General features: G+C 38.9%; 2 protein-coding genes across 2 annotated transcripts; both read right to left on the bottom strand.

Annotated features, from left to right (window-relative positions):
• Positions 1-644: 644 nt before the first annotated feature.
• LOC114282750 (uncharacterized) lies at positions 645-1,292 on the bottom strand. The gene has a single exon (XM_028225495.2). It carries the CDS (start codon positions 1,290-1,292, stop codon positions 645-647), a length of 648 nt encoding a protein of 215 aa, XP_028081296.2.
• A 1,842-nt stretch (positions 1,293-3,134) lies between these two features.
• Positions 3,135-23,760, bottom strand: LOC114292345 (UDP-Glycosyltransferase superfamily protein). Its single transcript, XM_082874168.1, has 2 exons — positions 23,034-23,760; positions 3,135-4,038 (listed from the first exon to the last, which is right to left on the bottom strand). Exons 1-2 carry the CDS (start codon positions 23,656-23,658, stop codon positions 3,227-3,229), a joined length of 1,437 nt encoding a protein of 478 aa, XP_082730294.1. The 5' UTR covers positions 23,659-23,760; the 3' UTR covers positions 3,135-3,226.
• Positions 23,761-25,379: the final 1,619 nt, after the last annotated feature.

Genomic DNA, 25,379 nt, shown 5'->3' with positions numbered 1-25,379 from the left:
TATGACCCGTACTTTTCTTTTCGTTCCTACCAAATGATGCAATTGATTGCAGCACAAAAAATAAAATTAAAAAAAGAGGCACAAACAAATTCACTAAGGGTTGATTTTGGGAGTAAATTAGTTTTTTTTTTTTTTTAAACTATTTTAATTTGAGATTAAAAGTCTCGTTTGAAAAGAATTTTTAATTTTTAATTTTTTTTGTAAGAAAAAAAATTTAATAATTATAAATTAAATGTGATATTTTATGTTATTAAGTTAAAAAATCTATTTTATTTTTTGTAACTATTTTAATTAAAAAAGCTCAAACCCACTTTCTCAAATGAGCCCTAAGCCTTCGTTTCACACTCCAATCTTAGATTAAAATAATCACAAAATAATAAAAGAGGTTAAAAAGTCGATAAGACAAAATATTATATCCAAAGTATAATTATTTCATTTTTCTCTCACAAAGTAAAAAAATACATCTCAAATAAAATTTTTTAACCCAGTCTAAAATAATTAAAAAGTTAAAAAAAACAAACCAACGTGCCAAACGAATCCTAAACAAACTTAATTTAAAAAAAAAAAAAAAAAAAACAAACTTAAAGTGAAATTACAATTATTGAAGAGGCTAAGCCAAAACCAGCCCTCTAGAATAGACTCGGCTATTTAGAAGTCAATCGCTGGAGCGCTTCTCGAGCCACATTGGCCCTGGGCTGGACCCTAATAGCCTCCTCATAAGCCTTCCTCGCTTCCTCCACCATCCCTTTCTTCTCATAACACTCCCCCAACACACACTGCGCAATTGCATTCTCACTCTTCAATTTCACCGACTCAACCAGGTCCGCAATCGCCGAGTCAACTCGCTCGCTCTGACTCATCCCCACCTTCAACTCCGCCCTCTTGATCAGCGCGTCCGATCTCTCCTCCGCCGACAGCGACTTCGCCGCCATCGGCGACAGCGCCACGTCTAGTGCGTCGAGAGCCGATGTCCTAAATCCCTGCAGATCCAGAGCCAGGGCTTTGAGGATGTGAGCCGCGGCATCCTTGGGGTCGATCGCGATGGCTTTGTCGGCTTCGTCGGCGGCGGACTTGGCGAGGGAAGCTGCGGCGGAGTTATCGATGGCGGATCGGGATTTGGCTTCGTCTAAAAGCTGAGCTCCTTTGACGAAGTGGCGCTTGGCTTCGTTGGCGGAGTGATTGCGGCGAGCGAGAAGCTTGGAGAAAGCTTGTTGGGGGAGATTGTGCATCCAGAGGTACATGAAGACAGTGATGAGACCTAGGCCTATCTGTAGAAAAATATCTGTTACCATCTTCATCCTCTCTGTATCTCGATGTTGATGATTGGATCGGATCAGATCGGAATGAAAGATCAGACTTCAGGACAGAGAAGACAGAGAGAGAGAGAGATAAAAAAAAAAAAGGGCCGGCAACGATATATAGGCCTATTTTAGGAATTTAGTTATTATCTACTTCTTAAATTATAACTCACTTTTTCTTTCATAAAAAAATTATTTATAAATAAATTTTTACCAAAAAAATCTAAAAAAAATTATTTATAAGTAATTTTTTATCAAAAAAACTAATTAAAACCATCTTTTTAAATAATCTATAAACGCCGAATGTTCATTTGCGCTACACGACAAGATAAGTTAATTTAATTAAGACAGACAAAATGTTAAATGTATAATTATTTTATTTTCTCTTTTATAAAAATTAAAATATTAATTTTAAATATTAAAAAATTAAAAAATTAAAAAAAAATTAAAAAATTCAATTCACATTTCAAAGAAGAGTGGTGTTATAAACATCTCATAAATTATTTTAGACCTCTATTTTTTTTGACCACTACTTATAAATTTTGAAACTCTTAAATTTTTTTCCATCCCTCAAAAATATAAAAATTGTCCTTATGAAAATATTTCACTTATTAAATACACACCCCTTACACCCAAAAAAAACCCTACACCCCAAAAAAACTCTAATAAAGCCTACGAAGAAGAAGAAGAGGCAATATAAATATTATCTCTGCTGCCTCACTCACCATTATTACAGTTGGTATGCTCTCTCACTATTATCGCAGTTGGCATGCTCTCTCTCTCACCATTATCAATGTGTTGGCATGCTCTCTCTCTCACCATTATCAATGTTTTGAGGGTAGATAGATTTTGAAGGTAAGATTTAAAAAAGATGGATGGGTGATGATAGAGATAAGTGCTCTCATAAACCCTAATTCAAGATGTACCAAGTGTATAAGTTTAATTATGAAAAGTGATATTCAAAAATTATTATGATGTCCTTCATAATAATTTTATTTGAGGTTGTTATTATAATAAAAAAAAATTAAAAGTTAGATGTATGGAGGGGTAATAACAGCACTCCTCAAAGAAACCTTAGACTAGAGTTGACCGGAGCAGGCTTGTTTTACCTGCAGAGGGAAAGAGCTGGGTGCACGAAGGGGAACAAAACTCTGACTACTCTTATTACGTGGCTAAATCTAACAGGGTTCAATAATTTTTTTATTTTTTATTTTTTTTGTCCTACTCGTTTTTGGGATAGAGAATGGCTTGTTCACTTTTCTTCACAAATATTTTAAGAATTTGCCAAGGCTGCATATGGTGTACCAAAAACTCATTGAGCCTGTTTTGACTGGGCAGTAGGATGGAACTTCAAGGAAGATTGACCAATTTTAAGTCGTCAAGTTGGGACTACAATACAAGTCGGTCGGTCCAACCTAAGTAATTCGATCCAGAAAATAATTATCATTCCACAATTAATTAGAAGTAAAATTTAATATGACAATAATATCAAATCATTACTCATTTTTTTTTATCACTAATCAATAATAAATTACGTATAGAAAGGTAAATTTTATCTACTTAGGCCCCGTTTGGGGACTTATTTTTTTAGTCAAAAAGTCAAAAAGTTACCATTTTAGCAAAAAAACCAACAACTCATACAAAAAAGTCAAAGATTCTCTTTTTTCTCTACTTTTTGCCTATCTTTTCGTAATTAGTCAAAAAGTCATCCCAAACATATAAGTTTTTTTTACCTACTTTTTTAGCCAAATAACTAAAAAATTACTAAATTAGCCTATTCCCAAACGAGGCCTTATTTTAAAATAATTATGTAACTATTACAAGTACATAATGAGATTTATTACATCTACATAGTACTTTGTCATTGAATAACAATATCACGTATTGGTGGTGATGTTATATCACTGTTGTATTCAATTTTTTTTTTTTTAAATGAATTTTTTCTTGTTCTCCACAACATAACGGACAAAATTGTCAAAATAACGATTATTTATGTCAAAGTCCCCAAAGAGACCTTTCATTTCTCTTGCATTAGCTCTCAGTGTCTCACCATTTTCACTTACCATTGTCAGTCTTACTGAGTCGGACACTGAGTCACTCGTGAAAGACCCGCCTTGCTCGTTTCTTGGTATTTCCACGCCAAGTTTCTTCCCTTGCAACAACCTAGCATTCAACCCTTGGTCATTCATCACTGGAAACAATATCAAAACTCGCCCAAAACTGAGTCCTTCTATGATTGAGTTCCACCCACAGTGAGTCAAGAAACCCCCAATTGCCGAGTGACCTAATATCTTAACTTGTGGGGCCCAATCCAAATAAATCATTCCTCGATCCTTGACCCGCTCCAAAAACCCACATGGAAGCAACTCCATTTGGTTCTGAGTTGACCCAGGTGGCTTCCTCAGTACCCAAAAGAAAGGCAACCCAGATTGCTCCAACCCAATAGCCAACCCAACAAGTTCGTCTTGACTTAGTGTTGCCTCGGTTCCAAGTGCAACATACACCACTGAGTTCAAACTATGTTTGTCTAACCAACCTTTGATTTCAATCCATTTCTTTTCATCATCCTCTGACTTAGTATTCACCATTGATGGTGGTAAAAACCCAACAGGGACGACTGGTTTGTTGTAAAGCTCACAAATGAGTTTGAACCACTCAGGTTCGAACTCAACACATGTTCGAAACAAAACAACATCACTCCCATCAATAGAAATTGCAAACCTTTCAAGGTCTGACGTACCTACAATGGCACTTTCAAGACATTCTGTTAGGTTAAACATTTAAAAATTTAAATTATAAATTATATATAAACAAAAAAAATCACTCTTATCAATAGTCATAATTTATTTTCCATAAATCTACTACTTTAATCTTCTCAAATCACAATAAAAAATTAAAATATTGACACAATTGTTTCAATAACAACAAAAAAGAATTAGATACATACTGTTACAATTATTATCAACAAATTTTTGTATTTTGAAGCATTGTATAATAACTTCAAAGGGAAATTATAAAATAAAATAAAATAAATCAGAGTTGGACCCTTATAACAAAAAAGGTAAAGCTCCATTAAATCCCAAATTTGGGAGTGTTAAACCATTAAGTCCTGTGTTTCTTTTTTTTTTTTTTTGGAAGGATTGAGAGGTCCCATTTGTATTGGAAAGACTTTGAAGCCCATATTTTATGCGTGTGGGGTTCGAGAAGGGAGGGTAAATAGGGGATACTATTGATGTTCAATTTACCAAAATGCCCAACGACAAACTGCAATGTTTTGCTGGTGTCCCCCATGAGCGATTGAAACCGTAACTGTGAATACGGAAGGTTTTGGATTTTGATTCCGACGTTGCAATGATTTGTAGAGTTTGTTTGCCGTGATTTGTGTTTGATTTGTTAATGTTGATGTTTATTCCCAAATTAACAGTTGAGTAAATTGGTATACCCTAGTTGCCCAAATTAACATTGATCTACATCTCTTCTTTCATAGTAATACGGTTTGTTCGGTGTGACGTTGGGTGGGATTACCATTTCGTCAATTCAACGTCGGTGAGGACGACATCTATACATCACTGTCACCCAAGAACATTGCCGTACAACATGGGACCAGGTATGTACTTTTTGGATTTGTAATGTAGGTCTGGGTTTTGGTGCAATGTGGATTAGGTTGAAATGTATATGTTACGTGACGTCTAATGTGCAATTAGCAGCGTTGATTGTGTTGTATGAAGTGGTGATGTTGAATTATGTAATGTATGTTGGGGTGTGTCAATGGCAAATACGGGATGGAATTATGTGTACTTCTTGTTCTTGCTATTACCATTACTACGTGGTTTTGTGGTGATGTAGGTTGGTGTCTTATGTTGAGTAAACCATATGGGGGGTGTGCTTACGTTTTTGTTGTTGTTTTATGGTTGGCTTGTTGTTTGTTTGTTAATGTGGGTGGTGGACCCTTGATATTGGTGATGTGGTAATTGTAGTTAATAATCCATGGGTTGAACATTGAAAATCTGTTGTTTGTTGTTAATTTTTTGTTTTGACCATCACTACACGCAACCTACAAAAGTAATCGAAGAGAAGCATAGCCAACGTTAGAAAGTAAACACCAACTGGTTAATATCAAAATCTACCCACACAGTCCACTGAACACCACCTACAAAAAAGAAATGTTACAGCATACCTTACCTAAATAACAAGACAAAATCAAAAATGAAATCATAATATGGGCAAATCAATAATTGGAAAATACAATATAACAAACAAAGATACCCATACCAAAATAAAAAAGACTAAATAGTTTGCAAAAAAACATTCGGGATTAGGTAGAGCAACATTTCTCAATATGAGATTTATGAGTAATTTTTCCAATATCTTATTGTAGAAATTAATGCATGAGCCACTTGTACTTTCATAAATATTAATATATTTATGTTTTTATATGTATCTTAAAATATAAAAATAATTTAAATAAATGTATCTTAATTTTTATATTATTAGTAAGTAATTTTTAATATATTTATAAAATAATTATGATGTCATGGTTTAATTCTATGGCTCGACTCGACGGTTGAACTGGTGATGCATTCATCCGATTCCTTTTTCTATTTGCTCACTAGTCCGATTTTTAAAACATTGGTTTTTAAATGAAAGAATTACAATAAATCACATTATTTTGTATTACAATTTTGTACAAATTTTCAGTTTGTATATCAATACTCATTTTTATTAGTCTATTTGCTTAGTATTAATTTTAGGGTGAGACACCAATAAATTTCAAAATGTGATCTTGTGAACTGTTTAGTCTTCCATTTTTTCTTATAAACCCAAAGGTCCCATTAAAGTGGAAATTACACAAAATGGTAATCACTTACATGTTTTGGTTTAATTTTTCAAGGATAAAAATGGGTTTCTCCAAATGTAAAATTATACATTTGGGTAATCCGCACTATAGAAGTTTTGAATTTTTCCTCCTTCTAGAACAAATCTCACATTACGAACAAAAATATAACACTCCAATATAACACGTTAAAAAACTCTTTGATGTATTTTTTCCAAACAGAATAATGTAGCACTAAAAAAAACATTTTTAGTGTACTTGTCCCAGACGTAATACTCCAATGTAATACAAAAAAAACTCTAGAGTGTATTTTTCCCAAACATAATACTCTAATGTACCATACTCTAATGTAATACACAAAAATACTAAAAACTCCTTAGTGTACTTTTTCTAAACGTGACACTCACAATTTGAAATTATACATTTACCCAAAACTTACTAAGAAATTTTTGTACTTCTTTTGGAATGATATGAAGAATATCACATCCTTTTTTGGAGTGTTATGTTTGAAAAAAGTACATTATGAAGTTTTTTTTAGTACATATTGGAGTGTTACGTTTCGAAAAAGTACACTAAAGAGTTTTTTGTGTGTTACATTAAACTGTTATACTAAGGCATTTTTTTAGAGTGTTATATTGGAGTGTTACGCTTGGAAAAGTAAACTAAAGAGTTTTTTGTGTGTTACATTAGAGTGTTATACTAAAGCCTCATTTGGGAGCAGGCTTTTTTAGTAACTTTTTGGCTAAAATGTGATATAAAAAAAACTAGTATGTTTGGGATGACTTTTTGACTTTTTACGAAAAGATGTGCAAAAAGTAGAGAGAAAATTGAATCTTTGACTTTTTTGGTATGGATTGTTGGTTTTTTGATTTTTTTGGTGACTTTTTGGCTAAAAAAGCTACTTGCCAAACAAGGTCTAAGGAATTTTTATGAAGTGCTATGTTTAGGAAAAATACACTAAGAATTTTTATGGAGTGTTATGTTTAGAAAAAATACACTAAGAATTTTTTTAGAGTGTTACATTGGAGTGTTATGTTTGAGTGTTACATTCCAGTGTTACAGTTTGAAATTATACATTTGTTCAAAACTTACAAAGGAGTTTTTATACTCCTTTTGAAATGTTTGAAGAATCTCACATCCTTTTAGAATGTTTGAAGAATTTTATATTTCAAGTCATTTTTGTACTAATTTTAAAACGTTTTCCAAATAAAAAAGATTATCATACAAAAATCATCCCAAATTTGATTGTGTACCTTAACTTTCTAGTATAAAAGGAAAAAAGAGAAGGTAACATAATAAAAATAAAGGTATAATCGTAAATCTAATTTTTAAATAATATATTAAATCTACATTTTCAAAATTAATTAGGCTAATTGGTCTATAAGAAAATCTTTGGAACTAAATAGATCACCATTCCTCAAAATGAGATTTATAGATAAATTTTCCTAAGATATTATATTTTTACGCATTTGAAATTATTTTACCATCTTTCTATTTTTTTATATTGCTCCTTGTTCTTATATGTACCTGTGGAGATGTGGTTTGGAAATACTTTTCTGATCTTGGGGGACGCTCGTGATCCTCAGCTAGTCACCTGAAAAGGAATGAACACTTCGGTCGGGGGTGCCGAAATTAGCACTCTGACGGGCAAGTCAGTCTTTTCTCTCTAGATTACTTGTATTTTAAGTTAATGGTTCTCACATACCTTTCTCTGACTGATGATCCTGTATTTATATTATTCTCTTCGGGCCCTAGGGCCAGGCCCATCCTCGATCTTTTACATGTACTTCTACTAGGCCTTTGTTCTACTGATTGGAAAGCCAATTATTTTATTCGGCTCTTCAATCGACTAGGATCAATGCCGAATAAATATTATGTCCCGGACTAGACTCGTCCCATTCGTCCCTATTGATCCAATTAAATTCGGCTCCCACAGTTGCCCCCCAAACACCCCACTAGCATCAGTTAGTCGGCGTGTTTGGCTTCGAGCCTGGAAAGTCAAAAATTCGGCAGTTAATCCTCCTCCCAATGCGTGTCAGAACGCATACACGCTTTTTGGTCATTATAACGATTTCCCGCCCCTTCGTACACTGCCTCCATTTAATGTGATTTAAAATTGTCTCTTCGAATGTATGTTTTGAATACTCAAAAATATCTAGTTCGCCTTCTAGTGCAACTCCTTCACTTCGTGGCTTCTGCAACTCCTTGTTTCTCATTTTCCTCTTCATCTCCTGTAAGATTTCTTCTCCTTCACTTCCGATCCCACTTCCTTGTTTGCTTTTAGTTTCCCATAATCCTTGGACTGGTCGGGATGGCAAAACATCTGACGGAGCTCCTTTCAGTGGATCGAATCTCCGGCTTTCGACGTTATTTTTTCATCCCTGATGACATCCATCTGTCACTTTTGGCAGACAGCACCACTGATATGGAAAGGGATGATGAGAGCACAATCGTCTTTCCTCTCCTGTTAATTGCTAAGGGTGGAGTCCACTTTCCCTTCGCCTATTTTTTAGGGCCGTTCTTCGATATTGAGGTCTAATCCCTTCCCAGCCCAACGTGAATTTTTTCCGCATCATAATGGGGATTGTAGAGCTAAACCGGTGTCTTAGGATTAATTTAGGTATACCCGCCGTTCAGCATTGTTATGTCCTAGCCAAATCTATGGCCGGCTAGGACGCTACTTTCTTAGAGCCAAGGATACTGATCATCACTTAGTGACTATGCTTACTAGCTCTGGCAAGCGTGTCGATGATGTGATAGTCGTTGTCCGAGGCAATTGGGAATTCGGCGAGGGTGAAGATCGCCTAGACCCCGTGCCAAGGAGAAAAGGCGAACCAGGTGGCCGATTAGATCACTTTGTTTCTGTTATTACAATATTTGTATTCGGTACTATATACATCTAATCGCTTTGTTTATGTAGACAGCGACTTGAAGAGAGTATTGGTTTCAAACGACGACGCTGTGCTTGCAGAAATTAAAACCGCACTACAGTTCGTCGGCCGTCGAAACCTTCAAAAATAAGGGAGGGCAGCTCACATTCTCCTACGGTACGAGCCAACTTACACGACATTTTCGGCGGCAGAAAACATTCCAATCCCGCGAGGCGACAACCATCTTACAGCCCTTACGTTCCCCAGCTTCAAGAACTTGAGGCAGATTGGTTTAAAAACATTCAATTCAGTACACGTAGAAGAACAAGTGGCCGAACCAATTGCCGAAAACCCAGACCAGTTGGCAGCGGAGGTTGACGAAGCTCTTAACTCGACTTTTGAGGAAGCCGAACTCAACTCGTTCGACCCTCCGTCCACATCAGGCCGAGGGGACGCCCTCTTCGAAGAAATTTTTACAAATTTGGGAGACCTTCCCGGCGCTTATTCCGAGGGTATGGCTGGGGAAAGTCTCACGCAGTTGGCACGAAAGAATAATACCGAACGCATGGCCGCCCGACGGAAAGCCAAGGCCATCCGTTCTGGACCTGCCCCGACTGAATCTTTCAAACCTATTATTGTAGAAGAAATGGCTCAAGTTCATGTAGCTGAGATGGAGAAGGATGCTGACCGGCCGATTCCAAAGATTGGGGAGAAAAACGTACCGCCGAGAGCAAGGCTGACTCTGAGGAGAACCCCGTTGATAAACGACCACGCTTAGAGGAGTCGGGTGTGGTTGCTCTTTTTGTTGTTGAACCAAAAATAAAAAACATGCTACTCTCCTCCGAAACGTCGGCCTTGAAAGGTCTAGTTGTGGCTTTGAGCTTGGCTACCTCGGTCTCATTGCCGGCTGACAAGGCAACCTTTCGTGCAGAGTCGGATTTGGTAGCAATAGCATTAGCTGCCCAGTCGGCCCTTCTAGTATGTGACTTGATCCTAACTCCTTGTTTTGGTTTGGTTTGCAGACGATATTTCTTGGTATGTAACGATCCCAACTCTTTGTTTTGCAGATGGTTGGAAGGATAGCCGAAATAGGCCGCCTCCAGCATGATGCCATTGAAAGAATTGGCCGTTTGAAGTCGGAAGTCGAGGGTGAGAGGAGCAGGGCCGAGTTCGAGGTGGCGAGAGCCACAATGGAAAGTGCACGAACCGAAGCTGAGAATGAGAGGGCGCGGACTGCTGACCAGCTCAGATCCGATGCCGAGGAGAGGGAAAACGCGAGCGAGGAATTGCTCAAGTTAGCCAAGGAGGCACTTGCCAAGCTGGAGGCCGAATTGGAAGAGTCGAAGAAGGCTAAGGAAAAAGCCGACTCCGAGGCTTCCGCGGCGTTCGAGGCTGGAAAGAGCGCTGCCCTTGAAACTATGTAGAAAAAGTCCCCAAATTCGAGAATCGGGGATTCAAACACGGCTGGCTCAAAGCCCTTGCTGCCGCTGGAATGACATTGGCCATTCCAATTCCATACGAGTAAGTGGACGTTCAGCCGCTTAAGTCTGATCCCAAGGATTGATTTGGGAGACATTTTAGTTTTGTTAGGTATTTTCAATGTATGTTCTTGTAAACATGTTTTGTTTTCTTAGTAGACATCTATTTGCTTGGGGTAATCTTCATGTATAAAATGATGACTATGCTGTATTCAATTTATGAATGAATATTTCCCTTGCCTTGCACTATTTCCTGTATTTAATTATGGTTATCGATGAAGATTACTGTTTTGTTTTTGGTATTTTGGGTAAAACTATTGCTGCTTGTCGCGTGGTAGATAAACGTTCGTGTACACTTGCCGATTAGATAACTAAGGGTTAATAAATGTGATCAGATTAATAAATGTGATCTTGCCGAATATCATTAGTTTATAGGGCTTAGGTTTTTGGCCGATCAGATTAATAAATCTGCCCTTACCCCAGCCAATGTATGAACTCCGAAAGCCGAATATCATTAGTTCATGGAGTGGCTGCGGCACAAATCGATTGGCATCGGGCTTAGGTATTTGGCTGATCAGATTAGTAAATCTGCCCTTGCCCTAGCCAATGTATGGACTTGGAAAGTCGAATCTAATTAGTTCATGGAGTGGCTGCGGCACAAATCGATCGGCATCGGGCTTAGGTATTTGGCCGATCAGATTAAAAAATCTGCCCTTGCCCCAGCCAATGTATGGACTCCGAAAGCCGAATATGTCTTCTAGATCGGAATGAATCAACAATTCCGAATATTGGTGGTTGCAGGAGTGCGCACATTGATGATGTCGCCACGGGAGTGGGGTGCACTCCTGAGTGATTAAAAAGGAGGTGAGAGATTCCATCTAAGTTTAATAAAGCGACTCGATTCTGCTCATCCTCCATGGCCGGAAAAGTGTGAATGTCAACTAAACTTTTCTTTAATAGTAAGGGAGAGGGCAGGACTCTGGCGGAGCTGGACTCATCAATGAATCAAGGTGGCGAGCCTTCCCGTACAAGAGCTACGGCATCTGCAGAGCACGAGAGGCGCCACTCTCCGGGTCAACGAAGCAGGTCACCAAGGAAGGAGAAATGCCAGCGGGGGAGCTCCTCTCGTTTGCAAAGTGAGGCCAGTGGACCACCACGCCCATTGAGCTTTTCTGTTTTTGTTGGGAACAAACCGATGACAGAGGCAGATTCCATCATCCGTGACCCGAACGTGGCGGTCGAATTTGCACGACAGATCTTTCTGCCAGAAGTCTAGCAATTAATGGTCAGTCGACCTGACTTTGAGGTGTTTCGAGAGGGCGTTCATAGGGCGGTGAAAGGGCTGTACGCCACCTATGAAATCGGCATGCGCCTTCGTGCTGCGCAACGAGAAATAGAGAAAAGGGATGAACGCATTCGAAATTTGGAAGCTCGCGCGGAAGCGGCTAAGCGCGAGCTAAGGAAGGTCAAGGCGAGACACAACTAGCTGGACAAGTTAACCCAGTTATGGAAGAAAGGGTGACCCAGCGCCTTATCAGTAATGCAATTGCCAATCGTGATACGACGAGCATGTTTGCCATAGAGTCCGCGAATAAGAGGGCTTATGAAAAAGGCTTCCATGAAGGCCGGAAAGTAGGGATAGAGAAGACCAGGGAAAAGCTCGCCAAGGAAGTTTGCCGATGTGAAAATCGTGGATTTAAGCACAGTTGGATCAAGGCACTTCAAGCCGCGGAAGCTCTCTGAGCTACGGGCGTTGATTCGGCGTTACCACTGTACCAACGTGATCACTTCTCATTTTCTGCCTTCGAAGTCGAGAAGAGTGACGATGAGGGAGACGCCAGATAAAAATAGACATTGTAATGCTCAAAGTAGACATTGTAAGGCAAAATTATGTAATTATTGGCTAATTGAATAATAGTATATTTTTTACTTCAAGTGTTTTCAAGTGTTACCGTACTTTCTAATTATATTAGTACACTGCATGCCAATCGATTAATCTAAGGACACCTTTTATTTTGAATGTTCGCATGTTTCAGCCTACGTTTATACGGCATGTTTCACCACGCGTTTATATGACTTGCCCCATTTCTTTTTGAATGTTTACATGTTTTAGCCTTCGATTATACGGCTTGTCCCATTTCATTTTGAATGCCAATCATGCACCAATAGGGCTCCGAATCCGGAGACTTAGCCAATCGTGAGATCCACGAAGGGCGCTCCGAATCCCGAGACTTAATCGGCCCAAAGGTGTCATGCACCAATGGGGCTCCTCGAAGACTTGGACAATCGTGAGATCCACGAAGAGCGCTCCGAATTCGGAGACTTAATCGGCCCAAAGGTGTCATGCACCAATGGCACTCCGAATTCAGAGACTTGGCCAATCGTGAGATCCATAAAGGGCGTCAAATCCGAAGACTTAATCGGCCCAAAGGTGTCATGCACCAATGGCGCTCCAAATCCGGAGACTTAATCGGCCCAAAGGTGCCATGCACTAATGGGGCTTCGAATTTGAAGACTTGGCCAATCGTGAGATCCATGAATGGCGCTCCGAATCCGGAGACTTAATCGGCCAAAGGTGTCATGCACCAATCCGGAGACTTTAATCTTGGCCAATCGTGATATCCACGAAGGGCGCTCCTAATCCGGAGGCTTTTTCGGCCCAAAGGTGTCATGCGCCGATGGGGCTCCGAATCCAGAGACTTTATTTGGCCAATCGTGATATCCACGAAGGGCGCTCCGAATCCGAAGGCTTTTTCGGCCCAAAGGCGTCATGCGCCGATGGGGCTCCGAATCCAGAGACTTTATTTGGCCAATCGTGATATCCACGAAGGGCGCTCTGAATCCGGAGGCTTTTTCGGCCCAAATGTGTCATGCACCAATGGGGCTCCGAATCCGGAGACTTGGCCAATCGTGATATCCACGAAGGGCGCGCCAAATCCGGAGACTTTAATCTTGGCCAATCGTGATATCCACGAAGGGCGCTCCGAATCTGGAGGCTTTTTCGGCCCAAAGGCGTCATGCGCCGATGGGGCTCTAAATCCAGAGACTTTATTTGGCCAATCGTGATATCCACGAAGGGCGCTCCGAATCCGAAGGCTTTTTCGGCCCAAAGGCGTCATACGCCGATGGGGCTCTGAATTCGGAGGCTTTTGTCGTAACACTTTTGAACTGAATTTCGCAGTGAGTAAACAGGAATCTTTGCATTACAAAAGTGGAAAGTACATGGTGAATCGTTCAAAACTAGTATCATTCCCCATAGGTCGGGTTCAATGATAGAATTTACGCAAGTGCATTGAATTCCAAGGTCGTAGCAGACTCCTTGCAGACATGTCTTTGAGCCGATATGCCCCTACTTCTGCGATCGAATCGACTTGATAGGGGTTGTCCCAGTTAGGACCCAATTTTTCATCAGCTGGTTTCTTGGCAGCTGGAAGTACTTTCTTCAGGACCAACTCTCCTGGGGTGTAGCGGTGCAGCTGAACGCGTTGATTGTACGACTTAGCAAGCTGTTGCTGGTATCGTGCCATGGATGTAAGGGCACGGTCCCTTCGTTCTTCGATCAGAATCAAATCCAAAGCCAGCATCATGTCGTTTCGGCCCATATCAAAATCTTGCGATTTTAGGGTTGGGTGGCCGATCTCCAAGGGTATGATCGCTTGGGTTCCAAAGAATAAAGCAAACGGCGTTTTCCCAGTGGATCGCCTCGGCGTAGTTCGATAAGCCCACAATACGCTCGGCAATTCTTCGACCCATTTGCCTTTAGCTTTCTCCAGCCTCTTCTTGATGCCATCCAAGATGGATTTGTTAGAGGCTTCAGCTTAACTATTGCTTTGTGGGTAAGTCGGCGTGGAAAAGTAAGGCCGGATACCATACTTGCTGCATAGCTCTCGGTAGACGCTACAATCAAACTGGGTGCCGTTGTCTGAGATGAGTACTCTTGGAATGTCGAATCGTGTTATGATATTTCTCCATACAAAGCGCTTAACATCAGCATCTCGAATGTGCGTTAATGCCTCCGCTTCGACCTATTTTGTGAAGTAATCTGTCGCGACGATCAAGTATCGCTTGTTCCCTGAGGCCCTCGGCAATGGTCTGACGATATCAAGTCCCCACTGGGCGAATGACCAGGGACTGGTGATAGAGCTTAACTCTTCAGCAGGCAGATGGGTTAACGGGGAGAACTTCTGACACTGTTTACATTTTTTCACATAACATTCGGCATCAGTTCTCATAGTCGGCCAATAATACCCCTGTGTTATAGCTCAATGGGCGAAAGAGCGCCCGCCAGAATGGGCGCCACAATTGCCTTCATGTATTTCAGTCAGAAGCTCTTCGACCTTCTTCGGATGTACGCATTCCAGGTATGGACCAGAAAAGGGATTTTTTATAAAGCTTTACTTGCGGATCCAAGTAGTATCGCAGGACTTTGTTTCGCAACTTGTGCGCTTCTTTCTTGTCCGCTTGGAGCTATTCGGAAGACAAGAATGCAGTAATGGGGTCCATCCAACTTGGTCCTGACTCTATGACATTGACCTGGACTTCCTCCGAAGGACCAATGCTTGGTTCCGGGATGAAACCTACTTCGATGGTCCGTTTAATCTCTGAGTTAATGGCGGGGGCTAGGCAAGCCAGGGCATCTGCATGTGTGTTCTGATCTCGTGTTATTTGATTAAATTCATGATGGTCAAATTTTGTCAGCAATGAGTTAGCCATTTTCATGTAAGCCGTCATACGGTCATTTTTGGCCGTGTACTCCCCCTTTAGCCGATTAATCATCAGTTTTGAGTCGCAAAATACAAGCAAACGCCGAGCACCCAGAAGATGTGCATTCCGCAAACCGGCTAGAAGGGCTTCGTATTCGGCCTCGTTATTTGATGCTTCGAAGCTGAGTTTGACGGCCTACTCAATTATTGCGCCGTCGGGGGCCATGATTACTACTCCGGCTCCACTTCCCCGTTGATTGGATGATCCATCACAGTACAACTGCCAAATGTCCTCAACATAAATTCTCCAGTTTGGCTTAGGTTGAATTCCATCAGACTTGAAGATGGCAAGACCCCCAGTGAATTCGGCAACAAAGTCAGCAAGCACCTGTCCCTTGATTGAGATTCTAGGTAGAAACTGAATATCGTACTGGCCGAGTTCAAGAGCCCACTTTGAAACACGTCCTGATGTTTTTGCACTACGAAATACTGATCGGAGGGGATAGTCTGTTAGCACCCCGATGCTATGCCCCTGGAAGTAATGCATCAGTTTTCTTGCCGCCATGACTAGGGCTTGGATGAGTTTTTCCAGCGGAAGGTAGCGTGTTTCGGCGTCAATCATTGCCTTGCTCACATAATACACTGGCCGTTACTCTCTCATCTCTTCTTTTATCAGTACGGCGTTGACTGCCAGGTCGGAAACTGCCAGATACAAAATGAGTGGTTCACCTGCCGAAGGTGTTATCAAGAGTGGCACTGATCGGAGGTAGGTCTTAAGGCTGTTGAAAGCGGCTTCACACTCGACGGACCATTTGAAAGCCTTGCCCTGCCGTAGTGTATGAAAGAATTGTCGGCAGCGATCTGTGGACCGATTGATGAACCTGTTGAGTGCGACGGCCATCCCCATCAACTTTTGAACCTCTTTCACTGAACGAGGGGAGCCGAGCTCCAAGATTGCTGTGATTTGCCTCAGGTTGGCTTCGATTCCTCAGTGGTTGACAATGTAATCCAAAAATTTGCCAGAGTCGATCCCAAATGCACATTTGGAAGCGTTCAGCTTCATTTTATATTTGCGTAAGATGCCGAATGTCTCTTCCAGATCGGCTAGATGAATTTGCTCTTCTTTGGATTTGACAACCATGTCATCAATGTACATTTCCATAGTCTGGCCGAGTTGCTCCTTAAACATGGCAATGACCAGTCTTTGGTAAGTTGCCCTTGCATTCTTCAGGCCAAAAGGCATAACCTTATAGCAGTAGGTTCCTTTTGGGGTGAGGAATGCAGTTTTGTCTTGGTCCTTCGGATGCATGGCGATTTGATGGTAGCCTCTGTAAGCATCGAGGAAGCTCATACGCTGATGGCGTGCCGTCGCATCTACAAGTTAGTCAATTCTGGGTAGGGGAAAACAATCCTTGGGATAGGCTTTATTTAGGTCCGTGAAATCAACGCACACTCGCCAAGTCCCATTTTTCTTTTTCACAATCACAGTGTTAGAGAGCCATGTAGGGTAGGTCACTTCCTTGATTGCCCCAGCGTCAAGTAACCAGTCAACCTCTTCAACAACGGCGGCAGTATGCTCTGCGGCTAACCGCTGGCTTTTCTGAATGATTGGCTTGCATTTAGGGTCAACATTCAAACGGTGCTGCGAAACAGACGGATCTATACCCGGCATCTCGTATGGAGTCCAAGCAAAGACATCAAGGTTGCTGAGCAAGAAGGAAATTAGCTGCTGTCTGTCGGCTTGATTCAGGGAGGCACCGACCATGAAGAACCTGTCTGGGTTTCCGTCGATTTCAACTCGATCTAGGGCTTCCGTGGCCTTTTTACTTGGGAGCCGCCCAACATCGTCGAGGCTCTCCCGATCCGTCACCTCAATAGAGTTCACTTGCAACTCTTTTGGAGTCTTTTCAGCAAGGAGATAACATGCTTGTGTCGATTTCTGAGAGCCAGGGATTCTCTCAATGTCGCGTTCTGTCGGGAAGCGTAGCAGCTGATGATAGGTGCTTATCACGGCCTGCATAGTATGCAACCAAGATCGCCCTATGATGAGATTATACGGCGATGGCAGCTTGACGACCAAGAAGTCCACATCTACTGTTCGGGAGCCCGCTCGAACAGGTAGTGTGATTTTCCCAACGGGTATTCTGGATTGGTGTTGAAGCCGAATAGTGGATAAGGAGCTGGAGAAAGATCCGATTCGGAGAAGCCGAGTTTGGTGAATGTCTTGTAATACATAACTTTCGATGTGCTCCTTGGATCAATGAGTACGCGCTCAACAGTGAATCAGTTTACGCGTAACTCGATTACCAAGGGATCAATGTGAGGAAGTGTCACTCCGGCCAAATCTAAATCATTAAACTCAATGCTCGCAGCTTCATGGGGCCATTTAGCCGGAGTGAATTGATTTTGAGGGTTGGGATTCGACTGAATCGTATGCACCGCAGATGAAATTGTCAGATTGTATATCATGTGGATCACGCCGAATGGGGGTGAATCCTGTCTTAAGGCTATTGCTTTGGTTAAGTTGCCTTTTCGGACGTATTGTTGTAGCCGACCATCTTGTACCAATTCCTCTAGGTGGTCCTTCAATGCATAACAACTCTCAGTATCATGACCATGATCCTTGTGATACTCGCACCGCCTATCCCGTCTCCGCGTGTTGGGAGGTCCCATCATTTTCGACGGCCATTTGGAGAACAAAAGGTATTGGATTTTGGACATAACCGCGCTGATCGGCTCTGACAACTCCGTATATTTCTTGTCGGTGCGCCTTGTGTGCCTGCTATCGACTTGCAGTTGTTCATTTGCTCGGTGGGAGCATTGGTCACTTGATCGGCGAGAATCCCGTCTCTTGTCTCGTTTAGCTCGATGCCATGGTTCAGGGCTTTGAGGTGGTACAAAATTTAAAGGCTGAGCAAGTTTAGAATGAGCCGTCTTGTTGACCACGTTTTTGGCTTTAACCTGCAAGGCGTCATCTTCCACTTTACAGTATTCATCAACTTGCTTCATCAATGACCAGACTGTTTTGGGGGGCCGTCTGGTCAAAAAGCTGTGAAGGGCACTGTCGGGATGTAGCCCCATCTTGAAGGCGGTAATGGCCATGGAGTCATTGCAAGCATCATCTACCAAGTTAAAACACTCCCAATACCGCGCCGAATACGCACGAAGGGTTTTCCCCGATTGAATCTGCATTGTTCAGAGAGAATCGGCTTGCTTCGGCTGGACCTCATTAGTGATAAACCTTGCCCTGAAGGATTTTTGGAGTTGGTGAAAGCCCTTGATCGAAGTCAGCTCCAATTTATAATACCACCTGACAGCCAGTGGACCCAAACTGCTCGAAAATATTCTGCACATGAGAGCCTCGTCATCTGCATGCAGCATCATGGCTTGCTTGTAATGGATGATATGATCGGTGGGGTCTGATTTACCGTCGTACAAGGTGAATGATGGTGCTTTGAATTTCTTGGGTAGCACTGCCCTTGCAATTCGTCGTACAAAGGGATCATGCTGGTCTTCTTCGTCTGAACTATTTCTTCTTCGCTTATGCCTCATACGTGGACTCTCTTCAGGGGAACTGGTAGTTTCGCGTCGTCCCTTTTTCTTGGGCTCTGGGGATAATGAGTCGGAGTCGCTATTGGTGTCTTGTTGTCGGGTTCGAGGTCGTCGACCACCTGCCCTCAAAGGTCGTTCCGGATCTTGGCATATAGCTTGTTTGGACTTCGCCACTTCAAAGGCCAAATCCTGACGGAGACGTTTGTTCTCAGCGATCATGTTCTCCAACCTCTGTTCGTTTTGCTTTGCTTGTTCCATGATCGCTTGCATCGTCTCATGCGCTGAAGTCGAGGGTGAGGCGAAGTTCAAGGCGCGTCTTGCGGCGATAGTCTCCGATCCAAGCATGTTTGTTGGAGTGAGGTCGTCTCTCTGTGTGGTTTCATCAGTGACTATCGGAGGGTCTTCCGTTACGCCCGCCATGGATGTATTTGAGTATTCCCACAGACGGCGCCAATTGTGGAGATGTGGTTTGGAAATACTCTTCTGATCTTGGGGGACGCTCGTGATCCTCAGCTTGTCACCTGAAAATGAATGAACACTCCGGTCGGGGGTGCCGGAATTAGCACTCCGACAGGCAAGTCACTCTCTTCTCTCTGGATTACTTGTATTTTAAGTTAAGCGTAATGGTTCTCACATACCTTTCTGTGACCGATGATCCTGTATTTATATTATTCTCTTTGGGCCCTAGGGCCAGGCACATCCTCGATCCTTTACATGTACTTCTACTCGGCCTTTGTTCTACTGATTGGAAAGCGGATTATTTTATTCGGCTCTTCAATCGACTAGGATCAATGCCGAATAAAGATTATGTCTCGGACTGAACTCGTCCATTCGTCCCTATTGATCTAATTAAATTCGGCTCCCATAGTATCTTTGAAAATAAAATAAAATAAGTGTAAATTATAATAAACCGTCTTAAACTATGACTCATTTGCATTTTATTCTTCTGAATTTCGAAATTTAACAGTTAACAACCTCAAAGTATTACCTTGTTACAATTAATTCTTTTTGTTAAGATTCTGTTATAAATTTACACAAAATCAGATCATACTAAAGCACATGACACATTTATTGAATTTTTATAGAAAGTGTCAAGTGTAATAAGATAATAATTCAAGTTGGATAACCATTGAGCTTTAAAAGTCAGGAGATAAAATATAAATAAATCATAGTTTAAAGGGATTTATTATATATTTTACCTAACAAAAAATAAAAAATTCACTAACTTTGTTGTAGGTTTTATATAGGGCTAGACTTCCTCTTGTTGTTGGGTCAATGGGATGATTATGGTATTTTTTTTAATGATTTAAATGATTTATTTTATAAAAATTATATATATTTTATTTATTAAAAAAATTTGTTCGATTCAATAATTATAATCTCTTTAATTTTATTAGGTTTGTTTTACAAAAATCAAACAATAAATATATTTTAAAAAATAAACCGTCGATTTAAAAAAAATAAAGTGATAAAATGAACAAATTATAATTATCAAATTGCCTAATTTTTTTTTCATAAATGATACACACAAGTAACCCTATGAAAAAATTTAAATTATCAAAATGAGACTTGTAATTAACTTCATGATGCGGATAGCACCCAAAAGTCCAACCCCTTCTATATGATGGGCACTCCGGCCATAAGTCCATTTCTTAATTTTTTGGGCCATTAGGCTCAAGTTTTAATTTATTTATTTATTTATTTATTTATTTTTTAAGATAGGGTAAAAAGACAAAATTAAAACTTTCACGCAACGCCTCTAAACAAACAAGAGATTGGATGGAGTCCGGAACGTCTTCCATCCACACCCTCATTTCTTCAAACCGAATCGCCATTTGAGCTAAGCAATGAGCCACACTATTCCCTTCTCGACGAACATTTGCAACATGGTGTACCAAAAAACTACCCAACATATGGTGAATTTGAAACACAAAATGCGTACGGTGACAATGCAGATGCTGCCCTTGCCCCTTCAATTGCTCTAATCACATTCACACAATTTGTTCAAAAGGATAACTATCTGCTAAAATCAACTTATTTATCTATTTCTTGAAATCACCTAATTTGCCTATCTGTTGAAATTTACCACGCCTATTTTCTTATATATTGAAATTCACCAAATTATTTATCTTTTGAAATGTGACACACGTCACTCATTCAAGACCTTATATGTTGAATATCACACATTTCTCTAGTCACAGCCGTCGATGACTTCTGGCCAATTTTCCGATGACTTTTTCAGTATGTCTTTATCACCAAATAAGATTTTACCTTGGATCTAATGCATTATACCATTTTTAAATTAGACTTTTCTCCAATTTTCTCTTTATATATATATATATATATATATATATATATGTATTTATTGTGGTTATTAAATAAGGAGAAGGCTTATCATGAGTCGCACTTCAATGTTTTGAACCTTTGTATACATTATTCATAATAAATAAATCATAAAATCAATCTGATAATTATATCCATGTTAGTTTATTATATTTGTCTATCAAAAAATAATTAGTTTAATTTTTTTAATAATCTTTACCGTGCATATTTTTATAAATAAATGTCATAAAATAACATGGTTATGATTATTAAATCAATTTGATTTCGTCCGTGAATGAGACTACATTTTAAACTAGGGCTGCAAACGAGCTAAACTAAAGTGTGTTTGGGCTTGTTTATTAAGATTTTAACGAGCTCGAGCTCAAGCCTGAGCCTGAGCATGAGCCTGTTCACGAACCTTAACGAGCCAAAAAATTTATAAATTCATACTTGCATGTGAGACTAAAGTTACAATTAAAATTTTGATTATACAATTATACATACAATATATATAAACATACTAAAAAAAATCCATATTTTATTAAAATAATAATATCTACTACCACTATTATATAAATGTACTATATATAATTAAGTATTATTTACATTTATATTTTTTAAACATATAAATAGCATATTTCTCTTATTTTTTATACATAATTTTATATTATTTAATATATAAATAATAAATATTAAACGAGCCGAGCTTACGAGCCGAGCTTAAGAATGTTTGGGCTTATTTATTAAAAATTTAACGAGCTCGAGCTCGAGCTTGAACGGCAAAAAAAATTAACGAACCGAGTTCGAACGAGCTCTTACTGAGCCGAACTTGTTCATGAACAGCTCTGTTCATTTGCAGCCCTATTTAAAACTGTCCTACATAGGACCATAACACTTGAACTGTGCAAAATATCACCCATTTCACTAACCGTGGATTAATTTGATCCGCAATTGAGAATTTATAATTCGCTTATGAAACCATTCTGTCCCACTATAGTTAATAAACATATTTTTTTAACCTCCAATAAAATTTCAAAGTAAAAATTAATGTCAAAGAGATTTAAGATGTGAAATTTGTTCCAAATTAATGTTATATATATGAAAAATATAATGTAAAATTAATTTGTGCTATATATATAAAAAATAATATATAAATTAGTGTTACATATTATGTAAATACTTGATAATTATTTAAAATTATTTTCAATCAATTAACAAATTGAAACTACCCCAAACTGTGATTCGATTTTTATCAATCCACCATTTACGATTTAATTTATAATTTTACTCATAAATCGATCGAATCGCACCGCCAACAGCTACATAACATTGTCCCCATAACCTGGCTGTTTGGGAACTTACTCACATTTTTCTGAATTTTTTTACTATTTTTTTTTATAGATTATAACAATTTTTTAAATTTCTTTCGCATAAATAAATTTAAAAAGTAAAAATTAAAATTTTAAAAACTTAAAATAAATTCAAAAAATCTATTATTTTTGTTTTTAAAATTTTTAAGTCACTTTATTTGGTTTCAAACTCCTGTTCGAATAGGAGTACGTCGTACTAATATCTTAAATGATTTATATATCAGGGTCAAGCGTTGATGAACACATTGAACTATCTATATGATTGAGAGCCCTCACAGTCTAAGCACAATAACACAATTATTAGAAAACGCGTCCTATCACTAAGCTAATAGCTCGTCGTGCGAGCCTCCCATTGACAGCTCGCTATGCCAAAAGTGAGAAAAACTCTATCCAACTCTGTTCTTTTTTCGCTCCATGTCATCACAAGGGAACATGTGAACGTAAAAAAAAAAATCTTATCAACTTATTCCGATCTAAAATAATAATTTTCACCTTCAATAAAATATAACTTAAAATATTTTAAAAATTTTGAAAAAGAAAATTCAATAAACTAAGATAAAAACCACCCAAAAAAAAAAGAAACTTCAAGAATAGCGGCGCTCATACCTGACTGGTTACCCTCGGAGCCCTCCATATACTTGGTCAACTCATGAACTCTATACACGATTTCCGATTCCATCTTCACCCACTTCGGCACCACCGTAAAATCCTCTGCACTGCTCCTCACACAATCCCCGCTCAACACCTTCGCCGGAGGCCCAAAAAACACCATCGTCGCAGCATTAAACAGGCTGAAAAAAGCACACGAAACACCCATCTCCGCCGCAAGTCCCGGCAGCCAGTGAGAGGCGTAATCATAGATAATCCAATTTGGGTTCGGGCTAATTTTCTCGAGAAAATCCGAGAGTGGTTGTTTGAGAAAATCGAAGGCGATTTTGAGGAGCTGAGCTTGGTGGTGTGGTGCGTCCATGGAGGATTCGGCGTTGGGTGGTAAGTTGGGGATGGAGGGGAAGGGGAGGGGGATGAAGGTGATGAGAGGGGAGAGGTGGGGAGGGATTTGGGGGAGGCGGCGGAGGTTTCCGGCGGTGGAGATGAAGGAGATGCGGTGGCCCTTGGTGGCTAAGTTGGTGGAGAGGTGGAGGAATGGGATGAGGTGACCCATGGCTAACCATGGGAACATGACTATGTGAAGAACTTCTTCTTCATCATTAATATCAACTCTGTTTTCCATTTGAGGATAGGGAAAATGGAGGATTTAAGAAGATGTTGGGTGATTAGTGTGAGATGGAATACTTTCCAAGAACGTATATATATATATATATATATTGATGACAGCACAGAGGTAATATGTATGTAATTCAAATAAATAAACATAAAAATAAATAATAAAAAAACTAATATCATAATATATATATTGTGTGTCTAAGGTCAAGTTTGGGAAGACTAAATAAGTGCACTTTTTGACTTTTATTGAATTATGTGTAAAAAAAGTAGAGAGGAGATGCTGATTGATGTGACTCAAAAAAGATAAAAAGATAAAAAGTATGGACTAAAATAGTCTAGCCAAACTTGGCCTAAATGTTGAGAGTGCTCTTAAGGAAATCTAAGATATTAAATTCAAATTTTGCTCACTTGTTTGAATAATATTTTTTTTATTTTAAGATATGAAAATTTGTCACGAAAAGCTATCACATTATTAGACATCAAATCATATGCTCACATATATATAACTAGCAGTTGGACACACACGATGCGTGTGCAAACTCGTTTAGAATTATAGTATGAATTTGATATTATTTTTTCTAATAATATACATGTAAATTATATGAATAATTATGTACAATGAAAAATGCAATATTAACATATTTGATAAATAAAATATATGCACATTAAAATATGTACACATCTTTTAAAAAATGCAATATTTACTAATCTTAACTAAAAAAATTGTACAATGAAACTTCATATAAAATCTAAATTTGATAAAATGAGACCGGAGATCCTGCAAATCTTGCCAAAAAATATATATATATATATATAAATAAGATATATGTAAAAATTAGTTTGCTAATAATAAACATTGATTAAATTAAAATTTTATGTTTTTAAAGTCAGCCATAATTATACATATGCATATTTTAACAAATAAACTACAATAATAACATTGGTTTTATAACTGGCTTATTATGTATAAAGACACAAAAACTAATTATTTTGTTAATTTTTTATAAACAAAATTAAAAAATTAAAAACTTACATATTGACATAAATTGACATAGTCCATATCAAATGTCAGATCTATGACAACATTAAATTACAAAACATAAAATAGAATTGACAAAAAATGAAGTACGTAAATAGGTGTCGATAGAGAATAATCTGAAAAGTTTATTATGAACAACACAAAGTTATAAAGCAATCTACAAAAAATATAAACGAAGGAAAATAATAGTCAATTTTTTTCTCCAAGAAATCTATTAACATAATTTTTTCTCTTTTACTTTTAATGAAGAAAATAAAAAGTATAAGTAATAATGGTGCACACAAAGCCTGTGTTTGGCAAGTGGGTTTGTAGGCTTTTTTGGCTATTTTAGTCACAAGAAATAAAATAGGTTATTTTAGCCATAACAAACAAAACATCACATCCAACCCATAATCATTACATTCTTCTTTCACAAAAAAACTCAAAAAAGCCAAAAAGCCAAAAAGTCCTTCCCAAACCAAGCTTTTAAGCCCAGGCTAAAAAAGCTAAAAAGCCAAAAAGCCAACCCACTTCCCAAACGGAGGCAAAATAACAAAACAGAAACCCATATTCTTGGAACATTTGCAGTAAAAAAGATTTTATATAATTATAATATGAAATTCATATTTTTTTTAAACACACACAAAAGTAAACAAACAATTCATTTTTTTTTTTTTTTTTTTTTTGTAAAAACAAACAAAAGCTTGAAA

Source organism: Camellia sinensis, chromosome 6 (assembly GCF_055761805.1).
Source record: "Camellia sinensis isolate YWXY chromosome 6, ASM5576180v1, whole genome shotgun sequence".
Taxonomy (NCBI): domain Eukaryota; kingdom Viridiplantae; phylum Streptophyta; class Magnoliopsida; order Ericales; family Theaceae; genus Camellia; species Camellia sinensis.
This window is presented reverse-complemented; position numbering and strand designations above follow the sequence as displayed.